The 19159-nt window shown below is 40.6% G+C and overlaps 1 protein-coding gene across 4 annotated transcripts in view; it reads left to right on the forward strand.

Annotated features, from left to right (window-relative positions):
* Positions 1 to 19159, forward strand: part of hecw2b (HECT, C2 and WW domain containing E3 ubiquitin protein ligase 2b) — a 57716-nt gene that overhangs the window by 6994 nt on the left and 31563 nt on the right. For 2 of the 4 annotated variants that reach the window (XM_055026057.1, XM_055026058.1), the window contains exons 1-9: positions 627 to 1382; positions 3470 to 3577; positions 6857 to 6951; positions 7977 to 8046; positions 10422 to 10591; positions 10791 to 10933; positions 12394 to 12494; positions 12644 to 13473; positions 14448 to 14589. In XM_055026057.1, the coding sequence (XP_054882032.1) occupies positions 977 to 1382; positions 3470 to 3577; positions 6857 to 6951; positions 7977 to 8046; positions 10422 to 10591; positions 10791 to 10933; positions 12394 to 12494; positions 12644 to 13473; positions 14448 to 14589 (2065 nt within the window). In that variant the 5' untranslated portion in view covers positions 627 to 976. Of the gene's footprint in view, positions 1 to 374; positions 539 to 626; positions 1383 to 3469; positions 3578 to 6856; positions 6952 to 7976; positions 8047 to 10421; positions 10592 to 10790; positions 10934 to 12393; positions 12495 to 12643; positions 13474 to 14447; positions 14590 to 16205; positions 16362 to 19159 lie in introns of those variants that run through there. The other 2 variants (XM_055026055.1, XM_055026056.1) reach the window with 2 other exon arrangements.

The raw sequence follows: 19159 nt of genomic DNA on the forward strand, positions 1-19159 counted from the left end.
CCATTCTAACTTATAAATAAGATTCAGTCTAAACTGCTGCTTCGTAGTTCAGGCCATGTGGTTTTGCTTCTTGTCCTACTGAGAGAGGAACTGATCTCCTGTATTTAACTTAATTCATCTTCTCATCCACCTGACCAGAAGAAAGACATACCTTCAGCATAACGCAACTATCTTGTTATGTAATGGAAATGGTATTAACAGGGTGATAAACAATCTGATTTAACCTCAGCCAATTAGAAAAACATAATCCTGTAGCATTGTATGCAGTATTTTTCTTGCTTGATTTGACTTAGTGTGTTGAAAATATTTGTTAGAATTATTCCGATTATGTCCCTTCTTCTCTTCCTTCATCCTTCACTCCCTCTCTCCTGCAGGTTGTGCCTCCTTTCTGTATGGATAACCTTGTCTTCAGACTTCTCTACCTGGACAGAAGAGTTGAATAATTCTGAATTTCTCTGCTTCTCTTTCCTTAATTCCCCATCTCAGCTACTGTCATTCTGTTCTCCAGGAGTCATGGAGAAATCACATGTTTGCTGAGGTTAGGAAGGCCACAGTTTGGCTCTTCACTGCCAGACATCTATAACAAATATGATGAAGCAAATATGATATATGAAGCAAATATGATATACATGAAGCTTTTATGTAGGTCCTATAGTTCTATAGTTTTAATTCCATATGACCATTTGAATGAATTGAACATGAGTACTTTTCCCTTTCATAAAGGAATACCAGCAGCACCAAAGACTTCCTTGTTTAGATAATCCTAATCTGTATGGTTATGCAGGATTTTCCCAACTGTAAAATTTTCTTTAGTTTCAGTTAGATACGAACAATTCCTTTTTTTTTCTGTTGAACCCACTCCATTAAACTCCACCAATCGACCGTCCCTTACACACAATCCTCCCCCCTCACCTCCATCACCACTGCCCTCAGTCCCACTTTACCTCCTGCTTTCTCTTCTGCCCCAGCTGTGGGCATGGCAGCGACTGCCACAGCATCCACCTCTTCTGCATCGCCTTCACTACAGACAGCCTCGGCGTCCAACAGCAGTGCCCAGGAGCACCTCCTGGCGGTGCGCCGCCGTGCTCCGCACAGTCGGCCGTACACAGTGGGACTGGACAACCTGAGCAGTTTGTCGGTACAGGTAACAGCGGGATCCTCAGCTTCGTCGTCCTCTTCTGTGCCATCCGGGACCCAGCTGGAATCAGCCGGGCTGGGACTGCAGAGGGCCAATAGTGACACAGATCTTGTGACCTCTGAAAGTCGCTCATCACTTACGGCGTCCACATACCAACTGACTCTCGGCCAAGGCCACCTGGTGATCTCATGGGACATAAAGGAGGAAGTGGATGCTACTGATTGGATCGGCCTTTATCACATCGGTGAGCTACTGAAACTCTAAATGTAAAGGCTTGCCCACCCCTGTAAACCAGGGGTGGGCAATCCTAGAATCCTACTACTTGTGGGCCAGTGACCTGCAAAGTGTATATATATATATATATATATATATATATATATATATATATATATATATATATATATATATACTTATATAAAACTGGATGCCTATGCGAGAACCCTGGGAGAGGCCAGTGAGCAGAAAATTCATGAAGGTGGAGTCAGGGTGGAACTGGAGAAGGAGGGCCAGTTCATGAATAATAATAGGGGTAGAGAGGCCATTTGGGATGGCCGTCTTTGCAGTGACTGAACACATGAAGGTAAAGCAATTAGGAAAAGTGCAAACACCTTCGTTGAAATTATTACATATGGGAGAGTTGTTGAATACCTCAACCTTTCGTCCCCTGTGATCAAGCGGCGGGCCTACTGGGCAGGAGGGGGTCAGCGGGCAGGGTGGGGCGAACAGGAGTGTGGGGCAGAGAGCACTCTGGTGGCTGACTGCGGAGCAGGTGAGACACGTGGAAGCCTGGGTAAGAATAACCAACAGTTCTGTATCTACGACTGATCAGTCCAGAAGACACCGGACTGGGAGAGAGTAGTCGCAGCTTTATGATATTGATAAAACAGTGACCTGCTATATTTGAGGTTGAGGTCAGCTATAAGGGATAGGTAAGAGTGAAGCTCTATTTGGCGGTCAGGGTAGACAGAGCACAGAACGTCGTGATAAATGCTGAAGGCCACCAAGAATTCTCCAATGGAGAGGTTTCTGGAAAGGCAGATTTGAAAACAGCAGTGAGTCCGGCCATTGAGGCAACTTTTGGAAGGGGACGGGAGGATCAGTGAGACCAGATTCACCTACTGTGCCTGAAGGATCTCAGATCGAAGTTTGGGGGAGATGAGTGCGTACGTGGGCACATAGGACCCACCTCAACAGGGAATGGAGAGATGCAACGATGTATTCAGCATGCTTGCAAAGCCCTGAAAGTGAAACGAAAAGATACATCTTACCAGATGCGCAACCTGAACGGGCAATGGAGAGGGTGATGCGGCAGGAGTAAGCTGGATGTCGGGTTGAGTGACAGTCAGAGCTGGAGCTTGAGTGCATTTCTGTAGGTGAGCTGAGGAGGTTCATGGATAAGATGAAAGCCTCAGTAAGGTGATGAATGCCCACAGGAGGCTGGTTTGGATCTGTGGGACAAGGCAGAGAGGTGGCGTGAGGGCCGGGCGGAGGCGGGAGCCAGGGAAGGTGGGGACGGGGCATGGGCCTGGGAAGAGGAAGGGTCTGGGAGGGTCGGTTCAAGGGCACAGGTGGTAACGGCCGGCCCCAACGTTGCTTGGTCAGAGGAGGGGAGGATTTCCGGGATCTTTTGCCGGAGACGGACGGTGGGGGAGAGTGCAACGGAGGGGAGGGAGAAAAGTGGCGAGAAAAGCTAGTTGGGAGGGTTCCAGACCCGAGCCTGGAGAAATGCAGCAGGATGGCAGGTCACCTGGGGCGTGGGGAGAGATCGTCGGGATCAGCAGCGAGGAGGGCAGGGGAGAGGATGATATTGTCTGAATCAAATTATGATATGTTTCAAGAGCAAATCAGCAGTTCTTCCCATTGATATTTTCTGGAACTAAAATCGGGACTTTGTCCTCGCCACTCCATGAAGTGTGTGTGTCTCAATGAGACTAGCATATCTGCAATTTAATTCCATTCTTCCTTGGAAAGCTGTTCAAGCTGGATGGTGTGGTTTCCTCCAACCATAGCATTTTATCTGAGAGCAAACTCTTCATTTTAATCTCATCAGACCAAAGTTTAAATATTTAAGTTTTAATATTTATGGCCCATCTATGATGACAAACAGACAGACACAGGAGTTTTATCAGGATTTATGAAACCAAATATAAATTAATAAGCTTTCTTTTTTACTTGTTCGGGACAGATGTGGGTAGTGTTATTTTTTATGTTTAGTAAAAATCAGGAGTCAATATGACAATTTGCTTTTTGTAATAAATGTTTGAATTCAGGATTCCTGCATTTAAAATACAACTTTTTAATAAATTACATTGTGGGTTTGTTTTTTTACAGATGAGACATGTGTGGCCAACGTCTGGGAGTCCAAGAACCGTGGAGTAAATGGTACTCAAAAAGGACAAGTTTTGTGGAGACTGGAGCCTGAGCCCTACTTCATGGAGGGTAAGCGAGTTTAATCAGGGGCACTACTCCAGTTTTGCTGTTGACCTGTAAAAAAGCTTGCTTGTTAAACTGTTGGATTATTTGAAATCCATTATTGAAAATAATGTTCCATTTCGTCATCCCCATGAAAGGATCAATTCTGGGAAAAAATGATGGAATTACTTCTCTCAGATAATTATCATTTAGTAGTTTTACTTTAAAAAAACATTAAAAAGCCAGTTCTTATAACACTTTAAAATCTTTATGTTGTGCACACAAACATCTCAGTTTGACCTTTTACTTGCAAGTCCTGCCTTTAACTAGATCCCTTCAAAATGTCCAAAATTTACCCATTAGCAGCTTTAATAAATGTATGTAAAATATTCAGAAGACAATGCACCTGGAAGCTGAAACACCAAGGCACAACGCTACTTGAAAATGCTAATGACTGGCATTTACAAAGCAGTCAATCCATCAGCAACATTCATTTTGAAAGCCACTGATTGGATTTAACCCTCAAGAGCAGAGATAAGGTCAACTGTATCTGTCAGTTTCTGCTACTGTGATTATAAAAACATATTAATATTAATGTTGTACTATTAAAACAGGCAGTTATAGATATTTTTAGTGGGGGACTCAAATATTTGTGGTTTTCAGCAGTAAAGGTTCCTAAAAAATATCACTGTAAAGTAAATCCTGGTCAAAAAGCAGAGCAATATGCATTTAAATTTAAAAACAGATTAGCAAGATTTGAATTAGTTTTTTGCTTCATTTGTTTTATTCTTGTATGGAATCAGATTTTTTGATTATGGAATTGATCCACAACTGGAAAACGAACATCATCTAATTGTTATTATCTAAGGCAAGTCTTCTTAGAGTTGCAGAACTTACAGATATATTTTTTAGTTATTTATTCTTATTTTGATTTTGTTTAAAATATTGAAGCTGAAAAACCGAGTAGCATTGAAGAACCTTGGGTCCAAATTGTTGAAATGTACAGATTTTCCAGAGATGAGACTGAGACAGCAAAATTGCGCAGAACAAAATTTTTTTAAATCATAGCTAACTCTAGGTGTGTTCTGAGGAGGCTGAAACAATCACAGAGTCATATACAGTTCCTTGGCGCACAGGAAGTGGGAATCGTTTCAATTGCCCAATACTAAATTAGGACACATAACATAAACGGGTACTCTGAACCAAATAGACAGCCAGAGGGGGAGGCATCCTTACCTAGCTTCCTCCAAGGCCACTCAGATAAGTTGAGCATCTCATCCTGTTCCCATAGTGGGGATGCACAAACTATTTGTCATCTCTTCCCTTCCCAGCCACTGCCCTTGGTCCTCCCTTTTATCTACACAAAGGAGATCTGTGCTATAAGACTATGAGTTACTAGGTGCAGCTGGATAGGAGAGAGAAGTAGAAAAACAGCTTATACAACTCATAATATTTTATATGTTGAGATGTAAGCTTAAATATTGTAGATAATTAATTTTTGTTCCACAATTATAACCTATTTTATACTGTTCTGAGTTTTTACACAAAGCAACTTGTGATTCACCAAATTGAGCCATTGAATTTGGTGAATTTATTGTCTTCTCTTGCAAGTGTTTAGCTAGTTACTTCACAGACATGCTAACAGTGGGTCTGAAGGAGAATTACCTCAGAGACAGGACTGTCGCTAAAATTAAAACCATAGGATTGTAAAAATTGAAATTAGGAAAATACATTTGCTTAATGGAAACATGGCCATAAAAAAAAGTTTTTTGCTAAAACGGTTTTGCACTAGGATGAGGAGGTTTTTCGGTTGTCAAAATTGATGTATTTTACAAAACTGCAATGGAAACACTTTATTCACATCACATGAGTCATGTGATCAACAACTGGATGTTACTACTGGCGAAAGCCACAAAGAAAACGACAGAAAGTAGTAGGAGGATGATGGTGTGGTTTTGGTTTTATTCTTGCACAAGAGCTCTCAAGGAATCACACAGTTCATAAAAATCTGTGTGTCATTCAAACATTGAATCCATCACTGTTCTGTAAAATAGCCGATTACAGTTTCCCCAAAACGTCGCAGTTGTAGCTGCTCCATACGAGGCTTGTTGCTCCATCGCCTGAATAAGACTCTTGACATCTCTGATGGCTGAATTATGAATAATTATGTCACTACCATTAGATATGTATAAAATGCTAATGAGGAGTGCTGTCTATTTTCTTGTTAGCAAGACAAACAAAATCTTCAAGACCCAAACAATCCATTATAATGATTGAGATTTGACTAAAATTAGAACTACAAAGATTAGAAGGAATAGAGTTTAGTTGAACTTGATCAGATGAGAAATAATCAAATTTATTTAGTTATTTAAAACAAGTAATATAGAGATTGTCCTTGCATGCCAGTGCTACAAGGACATCAGCAACATTCTTTTTACTTAATGTGCCATCAGTGCTTTTGGGTTGGGTTCCCTGCTCCAGAAAGGTGAAGGTCTCTGCGCATCCTGAAGTTGTGAACCCACTGGGAGTCTTTGAAGGCAGAATTAAGAAATGCCCACAGGATGGTCTGCTGTGACAGTTTACCAACATCTGAAAACATATGCAATAGGAATATTAGGAAAAACCAAAAATATATATTTCTGCTTTATATATAATTATTTTTAATTGTATCAGTTTTGGTCTTTCATACATAAAGGCCCGCTTGCATGATTAATATGAATTATTGAAGTTTTTTCTGAAGGTGGTACAGCCATCGTCAGCAGGGTAAAAATATGCGAAAGCAGTTACTATCCCAGTAGGTTGAATATGTGAGTGGACAGATCCTATTACTTCTAGCCTGGCAGCTGAATCTGTCAGATTATCTTTTGCCACAGAAATGGTTGCCTCTGGAAACAAGATACTGTCTCTTTTCTTAGCACCATATCCTCTAGTGTTCTTTATCATGTCATACAGCTTAGCTGTCAGAGTTAATTGTCTGTCAAAGCTTTAAATATCTTAATGGAGCACAGAAATATATTTATTTATTTTTATCTCTAAATAAGTTGGCTACATTTTTTAAATCATGAATTGACTGATTAGTTACATTTTAGTTCAATTTCATAAGGTTGAAGGGAAAACCTGATAGCTTGGTTGGTTTGGCTCTGGATTTTCCCTTAACAAATTGTTCAGCCAGTAGGTGGTGCTACATTTCTGATGGAAATGTAAGGGGGGGGGGAGAACCATTGCAGACAAGCCCAATTCTTCTGCTCTTTGAATGCTTTTCATGTACAGATGTTTTTTTTTTTGGTGGGGGGGTTCTCTTTACAGCTGAGACAAAGATCTGTTTCAAATATTATCATGGAATAAGTGGAGCATTAAGAGCAACAACTCCTTGTATCACTGTGAAGAACCCAGGAGTCCCAGTAAGTGTGTGATTTAATACTTTATCATCCATATCCAAATTGCCTTTGTTTTGTTCCATTGGTTGTCACTAGTACCACGACCTTTGCAGTTTGGGATCAGGAGAGAATGGAGTAAGATTATTAGTACAGATTATTTCAGGCAGCTAAAATATGTGGTTTTTCCTCTCATAACTTTGGCAAGAGGAAATGTTTTCAAATTCACAATGATTGTTATGTGTGATAGTATGATTGAGCCAATTATCTAGAAATATGACAGATTATCTTGTAATCTGTCATGTTTTACATTAGAACAGAATTTTTCAGAAGACCTACACTCATCTTTTCAGGAAGACTACTTTTTCATAGCTGCTATCAGCCAGCTTCCATCCTCGTATCAGCAAGTGACAAAAGATAGAAAAAGACTGATTCTCTTGGCGATTTAAAAAAATAAACTAAGAACAAGACATTTTTTTATTTATTTTACAGTTTTGTTCTTTAACAGCATTCATTGACTAAACTCAAAGTTACAACCTTGAGTTTATCTCTATAAAACGAGTTTTTTTACAGAGAAATTTATCAGAAGCGCCGTGAAAATGGTCAGATCCGCCTCTGACTGCAGTGTGAGCTCCCGATACAGGGGAAACAGATTTTCACAGGACACAGAATAACCAGAGAACAGAAGTTCGTTGAATATCCGAGGTGGGCTAGGCAAGAGAGGGAAATCCAAAAAAAAAAAAAAACGTGGTTGTGACTGTGGTCAAAAAAAGAAGGAAATGCTGGGCTCACTCATGGGCTTTCAAAATGTGACACTGTCTGCCTGAGAGCTGAATATAACTGCTGGTGAACAGGTAGATGACATGAACATGAGTTCACTGTAGCACAGCAGCATGCAGGTGGATCAGATGAAATTGATTGCAGAGGTGAGAGCTGAGGAGGAAAACAGCAGGCAGACGGGCAAGAATCATAGCAGATATTTTTTGTTTTCGAAGGTGAAGTGAGATTAAACTAAAATCATTTTTACATGCATTTGTTTGTTTTTGAAATAGGTGAGAAGTGAAGTGGAGGAGCAGTCAGGGAGTGAACATTGTCGGAAACTTGTCAGCTTCACCCTGTCAGGTAAGAGGAGTACCTGCACAGTCAAGTAAAGATCATTTGTACATCACATTTCAGAAACAAGACAGTTTGGAGTAATTTACATGATAAAAACATAACACAATAAGCTATGATGAAACAAGTGACAGATATTTCATTTTGTCAAATCAAAATCAAGACTACTCAGTATCAAAGATATTGATCAATGTTCCAGTTATTATTAGTCAAATACAATCCTAGACAGCTGGGTTCTTAGACTTGATTTTAAAAATCTCAATGTTTTGGCTGTATTTCTGTTTTCTGCAGGTTTGGTCCAGATTTGTGTTGCATAAAAGCTGAATGTTGGTATGGAGTTTGATTCTGGTTCTGGGGTTGCAGAGCAAACTACAACAAGAAGACCTGAGTGGTCCTGAAGGTTGATATGACAAAAGGCTGTTAATGTATTTTTGTTTTAAGCCGAAAAGTGATTTATAAATTAACAAAACAGTTTTTTGTTTTCACACCTGATAGTCCAGTAGACTCTATTCAATTGGGCACCAAAATAGCAAAATTTGTTAAAATTTTCAACTCGTGCAGTTCGCAAACGATCCAAACTAATTGAAAAATTGTTCCTCGCCGGTGGTAAGAAGGGAGAACTCCTCTGCTCCCAAGCTGGAGGAGTTTAAGTATCTGGGGATCTTGCTCAGGAATGAGGAAAAAATGGAACGGGAGATTGACGGATGGATTAGTCCCGTCGTCTGCAGCAAAGCGGGCGCTGTTCAGGTCTGTTGTGGTGAAGAGAGAGCTGAGTCAAAAAGCGAAGCTCTCAATTTACCGGTCAATCTATGTTCCAACCCTTATCTATGGTCATGAGTTTTGGGTCATGACCGAAAGAATGAGGTCACGGATACAAGCTGCCGAAATGGGTTTTCTCCGTTGGGTGTCTGAACTCTTCCTTAAAGATAGGGTGAGAAGCTCCATCATCCAGGAGGGACTCTGAGTAGAGCCACTGCTCCTTCACATCGAAAGGAGCCAATTGAGGCTCAAGCATCTAGTTAGGATGCCTCCTGGACGCCTCCCTGGTGAGATGTTCTGGGCATGACCCACTGGGGGAAGGCCCTGGGGAAGACCCAGGACACACTGGAGGAACTATGCTCCTTGGCTGTCCTGGGAACGCCTGGTGGTTCCCCTGGTAGAGCTGGAACAAGTGACTGGGGAGAGGAAAATCTGGGCCTCTCTACTTAGGCAGCTCCCCCTGCGACGCGACCCGGATAAGCGCAAGAAGATGGATCTATGGATGATTGTTCTAGAACAGCATCAGTGACTCAATCACTGTAATATTACAAATGTGCTCTTTCTAGATAAATATAACAGGCAAAACCCTATGTTGTGTAACTCTTATCAAATGTGCAAGTGAATAAAGCATGCTATCTATTAAGGATAACAACCACTATATTTGGCTAAATTAACAAAATTTCTAACTTCCAACATCACTTACTTGCATTTCCATGTACACAAATCAAAATGAGGTGATAACAAACTGCAAACAATGAGATAAACTGCATAAAATCCAAACGGTACAAACTGCAGCTTTTTTTCTTTCCCTTTTCTTGTCTGCATGCTGCTCAATGGTGCTCTGGGCTCTGCCCTTAAAATGTTATACTTACATAATTGCCAGTGTTAAAATTTGTTAAAATTGAACAGACCATAGCTCCTATACTTTATGAAATATTTCATCCTATTGATGATTGTTATATGAATTTTGCCACATTCTACAAACAGTGAGGCAATTAGTCCAGGCTTTGTCGTTTATTGAAGGTTTAAAAGTTACAGTGGCTGCAGTGCCCCAGAGCAGAGAGAAAATATGCTGATGAACAGGCGTAAGACAACTTTAAGCCACTTATATTGTTCTTTACTCTACACACAGACAGATTGTCATAGTAACTGACACAATGCCTCCACTAACCCAGAGAGCAGAGAGTAATATGTAATAATTGAGACTCAATATGTGCTTACGCAGTGACACAATGAGTATTGTGGTTCAGGCGTATGAGTGTGAAGCTAGATGATGGACATGTTCAGTAAAGTAAATTTAATTCATCACAAATTGCCTAATTCAGTAATAAGGTGGGCCCACAACACTGAGCTACAGGGAACCAGTACAAGGACTTAAGACTGGAGGCGATTTGCTTCTGGATCAACTGCCCCTGTTTCATTGACTTTTTAGGCAGACCTGTTGCAGCAATCAGTTTGACAAAAGACAAACATGTGGATGAGTTTCTTTGAGATCTTTCAAAGAGTTTCTAGAATTTCTTTAATCCTAGAAATGTTCTTCAGGTGGTAGAAAGCCAACATTATAATGTCTATGCTAGCACCATGGATATTCACAAGAAAGATGCCTATAACTACTACTGTTTCAGATATCCAGGCAGTGGGATTGAAGAAGGGGATGTTTTTTAACCCGGACCCATACTTGAAGATGTCCATCATGCCCGGGAAGAGGAGTGGCCTCCCCAAATTCACTCACCATGGCCAAGAGAGGCGTTCCACCATTATTGCCAACACTATCAACCCTGTGTGGCACGGGGAGGTAAGCATACCGATATGCTTTGACAAACTCGTTCACCCTGATCTTGCATTTAACACATTGGATATCAGCAGATGTCCAATGCTTGAAAAATGTGTGTGTTAGAGTTTTTATTAAACGTTTTATTGCCTGTTCTGTCTGCCTGTTTACCACTAAGAATTGTCAAGTATCTAGGTGAAACATTTGTATCTCTTTTCTGTAGAAGTATACCTTTGTGGCTCTGATGACTGATGTGTTGGAGATTGAAGTGAAGGATAAGTTTGCCAAGAGCCGACCAATCATCAAGCGCTTTCTGGGTCATCTGATCATCCCCGTGCAGAGACTTCTTGAGCGGCCAACAGTTGAGTGAGTTCACACCCAGACACAAAACTGTCCTAACTTACCCTAACCTAACTGAACTGTCTAAAACAGTTGTCTTCGACTTTGATTCTTAAGGCACACTGTGAGTGTTTTACACATGCCATTGCTAAAATGACACGTCACTTAAGTTATCTTTAGGCACCTAAAGATAACTATAATGTTGTAATCTTTAATTAGATAATAATCTAACTAGGTTCAGCAAAAGCTTGTTAATCGGCAGTCAGTTGAAATCAGGTGTGCTGAAACAAGGAAACATCTGAAACATGCAGGCTGGTGTGCCTTGATTATGGTTTTAAAACTAAAGAACTGATGGAACCAAAGAACACTTTCCACAGGGAATACTTCATGTTAGGGTTAGGTGCTTTTGTAAAGTTCACAAATACATGCATCTCAATATTTATTATTAACTGCATTTCCATTACAAATGTGTACAATGTTATGTCGACATTCCACTAATGTCAAAAAACACAATTTCGCAATTGCAATGTTTCCATTAAATAAGAAACACAATTACATTCACACATGGGTAAGTTTGTTTCAAACAATAAGTTATTAAACAACTTACTTTTGTCCTCTTCATTTTCCCAGGAGTACTAACGTGCAATTGTTAATCCCATGACTCATGTGGTGTGTTTGCCTTTGCAGTTTTGCAAAATACTGTACACTAATTTTGATGCAGCTGAAAAACCACCTCATCCTACTTTATTGGAAAAACTTGAGATTTTTCTAAATGGAAAAAGTGAAGTGAAAAAACAAGAAACTTTGCATATTTGACTTCTAATCAAAAATTTGTCATGGTTTTCACTTCTAAAGGCCTGAAAGGCTTGGAAAAGAATACAAAATAGAATTCAAAAGGAAGATATTTGAGGTTCTGAAAATAAAAAAGGCACACATTGTTTTTGGCTCAGGTCTTATTGCATATAAAATAAAAAAATATAGTATTTAAAAAAAACACAGTAAGAAAAAATGTATTTATCGTGAATAAAGTTACACAGCACACATCTAATTTCATCAAATAGATTAGCTTGATGAATCCGACTCTGCAGGACCGGCCAGCTTCTCTGTCTAATTCTGTGGAAGTAGCCCAGTGATTCCTCCTCACTCCACCATTAGAATTCAGGAAACCTGACCTTATCACATTAATTTATCTATTTTTCAGGAAAAGGTTCAGACAAAATGACCAGAAGTATTCTAATTGAAGCATGCAGACATTCATTCCTTCCAGTGGGAACCAGACTCAATTAATTTCAACTTCCTAACTAGCATAATACATAATTACTGTATTTTAAAGAGCTTTATTTACCATTCACACAGATCCAGATAAACAGCTTGTGTGTGTGTGTGTGTGTGTGTGTGTGTGTGTGTGTGCGTGCGTGCGTGCGTGCGTGTGTGGGTGCGTGTGTGTGTGGGTGCGTGTGTGTGTGGGTGTGTGTGCGTGCCTGTAGGGGTCACCAGGTCAGCTACAGCTTGTGTCGCCGCCTCCCAACAGACAATGTGAGCGGCCAGCTTCAGTTCAGTGTGGACATCACTTCCACCGGACAAGAAGGTGTGTTGCTGGTTCCAATCAGCAGTTGTGAGGCAGTAGAAAAGCCCGTATTTTTTATCCCAATGAAATATTTCTTTAATTTAACGTGGTTTGTTGTAAACTCTGTAATGAAGTAATGAAACCCACGCCACACTTCTGCTCTACATAAGCCTCCCCAGATGCTGCTGGAGGAAATCTCCTGGGCAGCGGAGACCCTGGCAGCCCATCTGATGATGAAGATCTTCCTCAAGCCTCATCATCATCTCATGTCACAAGTGGACCTTCTCCCCTGGGTTCCGACAATAGCCCCTTGTTGGTGAATGGCCTTTGTTGCTACGGAGAGAACATCATGTGGCATGAGCCCGGACACGTGGAAGAGAATGATCTGCCCTCTGCGGCTCCGGGGCATCACACCCATCGACAGGTGTCCCTCAATGACTACCTTGACGCTCTTGAGGCCCCCTCTAGCCACGGGGACCGACTTTTGGTGCCGCCTTTGCCAAAACTGCGCTCCAGCTTTCCAACTGACACAAGACTCAATGCCATGTTACACATTGATTCAGATGAGGATGAGGATACGGCGGGGCAGCAGAGAGACCTATCACAGAACACAAGTGCAGAGCAGAACATGGACTCTGTAAGCAGTTTACTTGCAAGGAGCGAAGGTTTAAAGGAAGATATTGGAGTTGGTGCCGAGGAAGGTTCTTCTTCTGCGGGTCAGCTTTCAACTGAGCCTCCAAATGCAGGAAATGAAGTAGCACCAGATGAAGTGGAAAACGAAGCTTGTGCTCTAACCAGAGCATCGGTAGATGGGGATGATGGGTGTGCTGGAGCAGCACAGGTAACTGAAGAAACGGCTATCTTCTCATCTCAAAAGCCTGGAGCTGAGGCTGCTGCAGCCGATCCACAGGGAGATTCCGTACCACAATGTTCCTGTCAGGATCAGAGTAGCAGGATGGGAACCTGCAGCCCTTCCCTGGGTCCTCTTTCACCCATTCAAGTAAGCAAAAGAGACTTTTTTACTCTTCACTAAACTGCTTGGATCTGGGAGCATATATACAGTTCCTCTAAAGGACTCTGTGTGGTTGAGCCAAACTGTGAAAATAAATTCTAATAGTTTCAGTTGTGTGATTAAAATCACATAATTTTGTTCTCAGCCTCATGTCGCAAGCCCCCCTCTCCATGCGAATCTGTTGTGTGATTGGTCTGAATTTAGTTGGTGTGTTTGATGAATGCGTGATGTAAACAGTATATGGTTGAAATGATAGAAATTTGGCATATGAGAGATATCTGTAGTCTACCGACTACCCGCTGTAATGCTTGTTGATGACATCAAAACAGAGAACGTAGGAAGCAATATAGCAGAGAGCGCAAAAGAAGAACTTATTAAAAAAGCAGGTGCAAAAAATGTCAAATATCTGGACCTGGATCTTGCAAGGAGCGAAGGTTTGACCTCCCATGGCCTTAGCACGATGCTCAAGAGGAGACTGGTAGATGTCATGGTTGGACAGCAGGGAAGCGCCATGAGGCGGGGTCACAGACTGATGGTCTACAGAAAGAAAACTTTGTAAAACCGTACAGAGAAAAAAAAACTCCTGGGGTTTAAATGAGCCTGTCTCTTAAGACAGTGGGAGGGCTAAACAGTAAAACCAGGAGCAAAAAAATGTGTGTAATAGAGGAAATACAAGCATAGAACAGCTCACTGATACTTTCCTTTTTTTTGATGATGATGATGTGATAAATACAATTTTATTTTGCAGTTCAGAGAGGGAGAACTGAACTGCAAATCTCAGAGAGATTCCTCCCTCTCTGAACTACTTCCACATAGCAAAATACCATAATGTTAATGTAGCGGGAGGGGGAGCTGAAAGCTTTTTGCGAAAACAAACGTCCACAAATGACAGACATCATGTCGACAGTTGACTTTGGGCGAACCTTGCCATTCCCTTTAATCCTCTCCTTTTCTGCCATCAGGAGGTTGAAGCAAGAAAAGAACTTGCTCCAAAAGCTGAAGAGGAAGGGGCAGAGTCATCAAGCAGTGAGGCAAACGGGTCAGTTGGAGCATCTGCTCCGAACAGCAGCAGAGATGTCAGAGGAGGAGAGAGTTCTGAAGCTGGTAAGTGGTTTCATAAGATGTTGGAAGACACATTTAAGCACACAATGATTTTTTTTTCTGTTTCATCAAGACCTTCAGCAGAACCAGGTCCGACATGGCCATACATCTGCCATGAGAAGGAGTTAAGAGGACAGCCAGGCACACATATAATATAGTAAAGTACAGAATCACTGGTCCAGGAGTACTTCCAGGAAAGAACCATCATACACCGAGTTGGTGGTAGCAGAAAGCACTATGTTCAACACTGATAAGAGTTCAACTTAATTAAGCAGATAAACATGGGGATGATGGGTGTGCTCGTTGTACCAAATTTCTGTAACTTGTTGACAAGAATAGTTCAGCCTTAAAGTAGCAAATATCCTCTTTCGCCCAGTCAAGTAAGCAAAAGAGACTTTTTGCTCTAGTTTTTCTGCATCATTGTAGAATAAGATACTGTTGATATTATCAATGTGCCACCGAATAATAAAGGATGTTTTAGAGCAGTGGTTCTTAACCTTTTTTGAGGTACCAAACCCACCAGTTTCTTATGCTCATTCACTGAACCCTTCTTTAGTAATAAATAAAATGTTTTTTTTTTTCCAAATTCAAGACAGGTATATTTTTTTTTACTGGTGCACAAAATGAGCCATCCATGAACATTACCTTCCTCAAAGAACAAAACCAACACACTGCATGAACTCACAATAAATTCTGGTATTACTTTATTCTGGCCCCAAAAAATATTTTTCTCAACATATTTAGTATGAATTCAAATATTAAGAAAGAAACCATAGGACAAACAACTACGACAGCCATTGACTACTGCGCACACTAAATTCCCCGCAGCACTGATTGGCCAAGCAATGTCATGTGATCCTCTGCAGCAAGTGATGGCCAAGCGGGACGTGTCACCACGACTTTACACAAGTGTGTCTTTACCTCCACGGCAGAGGCTCCACCGACCGACTTATCGAAAGCCCCGGGGTTGAAACCCTGGGGGTTTTAATCAAACTCCTGTTTTAGAGGCAATATAAGTCATGCAGTTTAAGACCAGTGCTATACCAAGAAATGTATTTTGGAATTGTAATTAAATAACCTCTAAAGAAATATCCATTTTTATATATACTTGTTTTTTAGTTGTTTTTTTAAAATGACATCATATTGCTATTCTTCAGTGACCTAAACTTTAAAACAAATTTAGTCTGATTTAATGTCAGAAAGTGAGTGGGAACATATTATGTCCCTTTATGTGTATGTAAAAATCTGCTTTTTGCTATAAGTATTACAGAGAATTGTTCCAAGCACTGCATTTTGTGGAACTCCACAGCTGACTCTGGTACATGAGGAAACCTTATGATAACATGAACAACATGGGATTCATCAAAAAACTGAACGAATCCTGTCTTTTATTCTTCCTTGAAATCTAAAGTGAAGTTTAATTGTGTGTAAGAGAATATTGTGAGCAATGTGATTTGTAAACACTATCATTGAACATGATGCATAGAGGGAAATAATTTGTTAACATATAAATGATTTGGTCATCAATTGGAAAAGGAGCTTGTCTGAGCAAGTAGAAAGTAATGCAACAAAATTTAGCTCTGTTACTCATATAGTTGTGTTGGTTCTGTGTTTGAAAGGAAGGAGGGCTGAAGGCGGGAACAAAGAAGGAGGGCAGAAAGGCACAGATGTCTGGAGGAGGCAGTCCATGCAGACATCTGCAGATCAGGCACAGACCCAGGCAAGGTCTGGGGCCAGGGTGACTGACAGGACATTGTTTGAGGATAGAGAGATTGGTGAGATTATAAAGTAGCCATCAGCACCCTTTTTCTCAGCAGTTTGTCATTTTATAACAAACAAGTTAGATATTGGTTTGAAATCATCTTCCTGTCAGGACATCCTAACAGCCATACAGTTTTAGATCTGATCTGATGTTGAAGAACATAGTTAGTTTTCTTCTGTTTTTTCCTTCCATTTATTTTGCAAAATACACCAGCCCCTCAAATTGTCCTTCAGCATGATTCTATCACCACCAGGATTGACAATTGTTATAGTTACAATGTTCTTAGAGGTAGAAACCTCACCATGATTGGCCCAAACAGTCTTCAGAAGACATTTAGCTTTCAAATTTGAGCTAAAGCTTGAAGGTGTCTCTTCAGTCCTGGTCACTGTGGACATCTACTCAGTTTGTATGCAAGGTTGAGCATTTGTGGCTTGTGGATTGTGCTCATGAACATCCTTAACATTTTAATTTCCTCAGTATGGGTCCAGAAAGCATCTAAGTGGGGTCTCTTTCAAAGAACTTGCTCGTATTGTTGTTGTCCATGGGGACTTCATGTGCCACATCTCACTTGGACTTCAGTCCAGAATTTGAAAAGACCTTTCCAGTTTGAATTGAGGGGTTGGACATTCTCCTTCAGAATTTCTTGTAGAGATCAGAAGTCATAGTTCCATCAAGTATATGAAGTGTACATGATTCTGAAATTGTGAAGTACCCCCAGACCATCACTCTATCACCACCACATTTGATTGTAGGTATGATTGTCTTATTTATAGAATGTTTCATCTATAAATATGTTAACTCTGAATACAACATAATGCACATCCTGTATGGATTATAAGTTGAATTGTCATTGCACCAGTCCACAGAATATTTTCCCAAAGTCTTAGGGATCATCAGCATATTTTCAGGGAGTATGTTTTTTTTTTTTCTTAGGACTCTCCCTTGGAGGCTATTTCCACCCAGTTTTTTATTGTTTGAATCATGACTTTTGCTGTAGAGCTACAAAAGTTGTTTTAGGGTGTTTTTTTTTTTTTTTTGCTCTAGTGGCCTTTTTTTGTGAGTGGTCAGACAGGTGTCGTGAAACTGGTTTGAGGTGAGCTCTTTCCAGGTTCAAGTAGAAAACAGATCATAAAGGCCTGAGAGACTTAAGTAATCTTGTATGTTGATTTACTGATGATTATAAAAATGTATATTATGTTTTATGTATTAATCATTATAAAGTGAGTAAATTCTGAAATTGATAACATAAAACAGTTGAACAGTGAATCATAAGCTTAGTAAATTGATGACACGGTTCAGGAAAAGAAGTTAGGGGAAGTTTATGTTGATTTTATTCAAATTGATTTTTGTTCTTAAATTACTTATAATCATTGATAATTAGTTTGGTTGTCATTTATCCCTGCTCAACGCTTGCTTAATAAATATATATATTAAAATTCTAATGAGGTTTGGGGACATTGGAATTAATTGAGTCATCTATTGGTTTTAGTTCTTCTACTTAATGTAAAATCTATGTACATGATTCTAGAAAAGTGGTGGCTTCCGATTTTCCTTTAGTAGTTATAAAAAAAAGACCCTGTGGCTTAAAAAGTCGCTAAAACTGATCTAGCCATTAACAAATGCTTGCTATTATTAGAGAGAAGGCTACCATTAACAGAAGTGGTTATTGGAGTTATGCAGTTGTCAGGGCTACTCAACTGATTGCTCCTTAACTGAAAAGTGTCATAACTTCTGGATTGTAGGTAGTTAGAGCTAGACGAGTCTCTCTACACTAGCTTACATAGATTGTCTCTCCGGTTTTACCGGAGGGTAAAACCCAGGTTTTAGAGACTTTTCGGACCTGTTAGACAGAGAGCTGGTCAGTAGTCAGTCCAAGGGAGTTGTGAGGTTTAGGGCAGGGTTGGCTATTGCGCAATAACAGTCATGGCACCCAACGTGGGGCGGTTCCAAATAATAGTAGAAGGGCCCTATGTTCTAAGTCAGTCAGTAAAAGCCCTACATTCTAAGTCACAAACAGATGTGTTAATCTGAATAACTCGCTTAGTGTCATAACTCTAAGGAAATAGTTAGTGGTGAGTGATAAGGCAGTTGGTCACAACCCTTGCAGTAACTGTACAGCATGCAGGTGAGGGAAAGCTTTTACTGAGGATAAATGACCAGATACAGACAGTGAAGACAGTAACCACAGCAGCCTAAAACCATCCCTACTCAATAACGTTAAGAGAGGCTTTGGGGACAGGCAACTCAAAGACAAAACATGAGTACCGGAGAAGAAGACCCAAATCTCCTGCAGATGCGAGCAATGCTACTAGAAGTAGACATCTCCAATCATGAAAGACAGAACTGGGAAGGAGGAGAGCGGTCCGTTCTCTTTGAGTGCATATTAGAACATTTCCAGTGCAGTTAATACTATACGGAGATGAGTCCTGGATGGCAATAAACCGAAGCATCTTTTTCAAGTGTCACTTCAACGAAAATGAGACCAACCTAAGCACGTCAATGAAAGTCATATTAAGAGACCCAGGCACCTACTACTGTTCCAGATTCAAGGATGGCCACCGACTGGGAGTCGTTCAATGCCCGGGGAGGTTACCAAAAAGATAGAAATCAAGACATGGCCTGGTGTAGATGGCTGACCTCCTTGAGAACTGGACTCCAGTCAGGATACGTGTTATCAACAGCCCTTCTGCGAAGTATGATAACGTAGTGAAGACAGCCACCTTGGCATCTGGGATAGATGGGATCTTAGTCTATCCCTTGGCCAGAAGAGCACCGGGCTATACTGAGTGCAACGGGGCTCTGCAGTTGCTC

Source organism: Poeciliopsis prolifica, unplaced genomic scaffold (assembly GCF_027474105.1).
Source record: "Poeciliopsis prolifica strain line A6 unplaced genomic scaffold, Auburn_PproV2 SCAFFOLD172, whole genome shotgun sequence".
In the NCBI taxonomy this organism is placed as follows: Eukaryota; Metazoa; Chordata; class Actinopteri; order Cyprinodontiformes; family Poeciliidae; genus Poeciliopsis; species Poeciliopsis prolifica.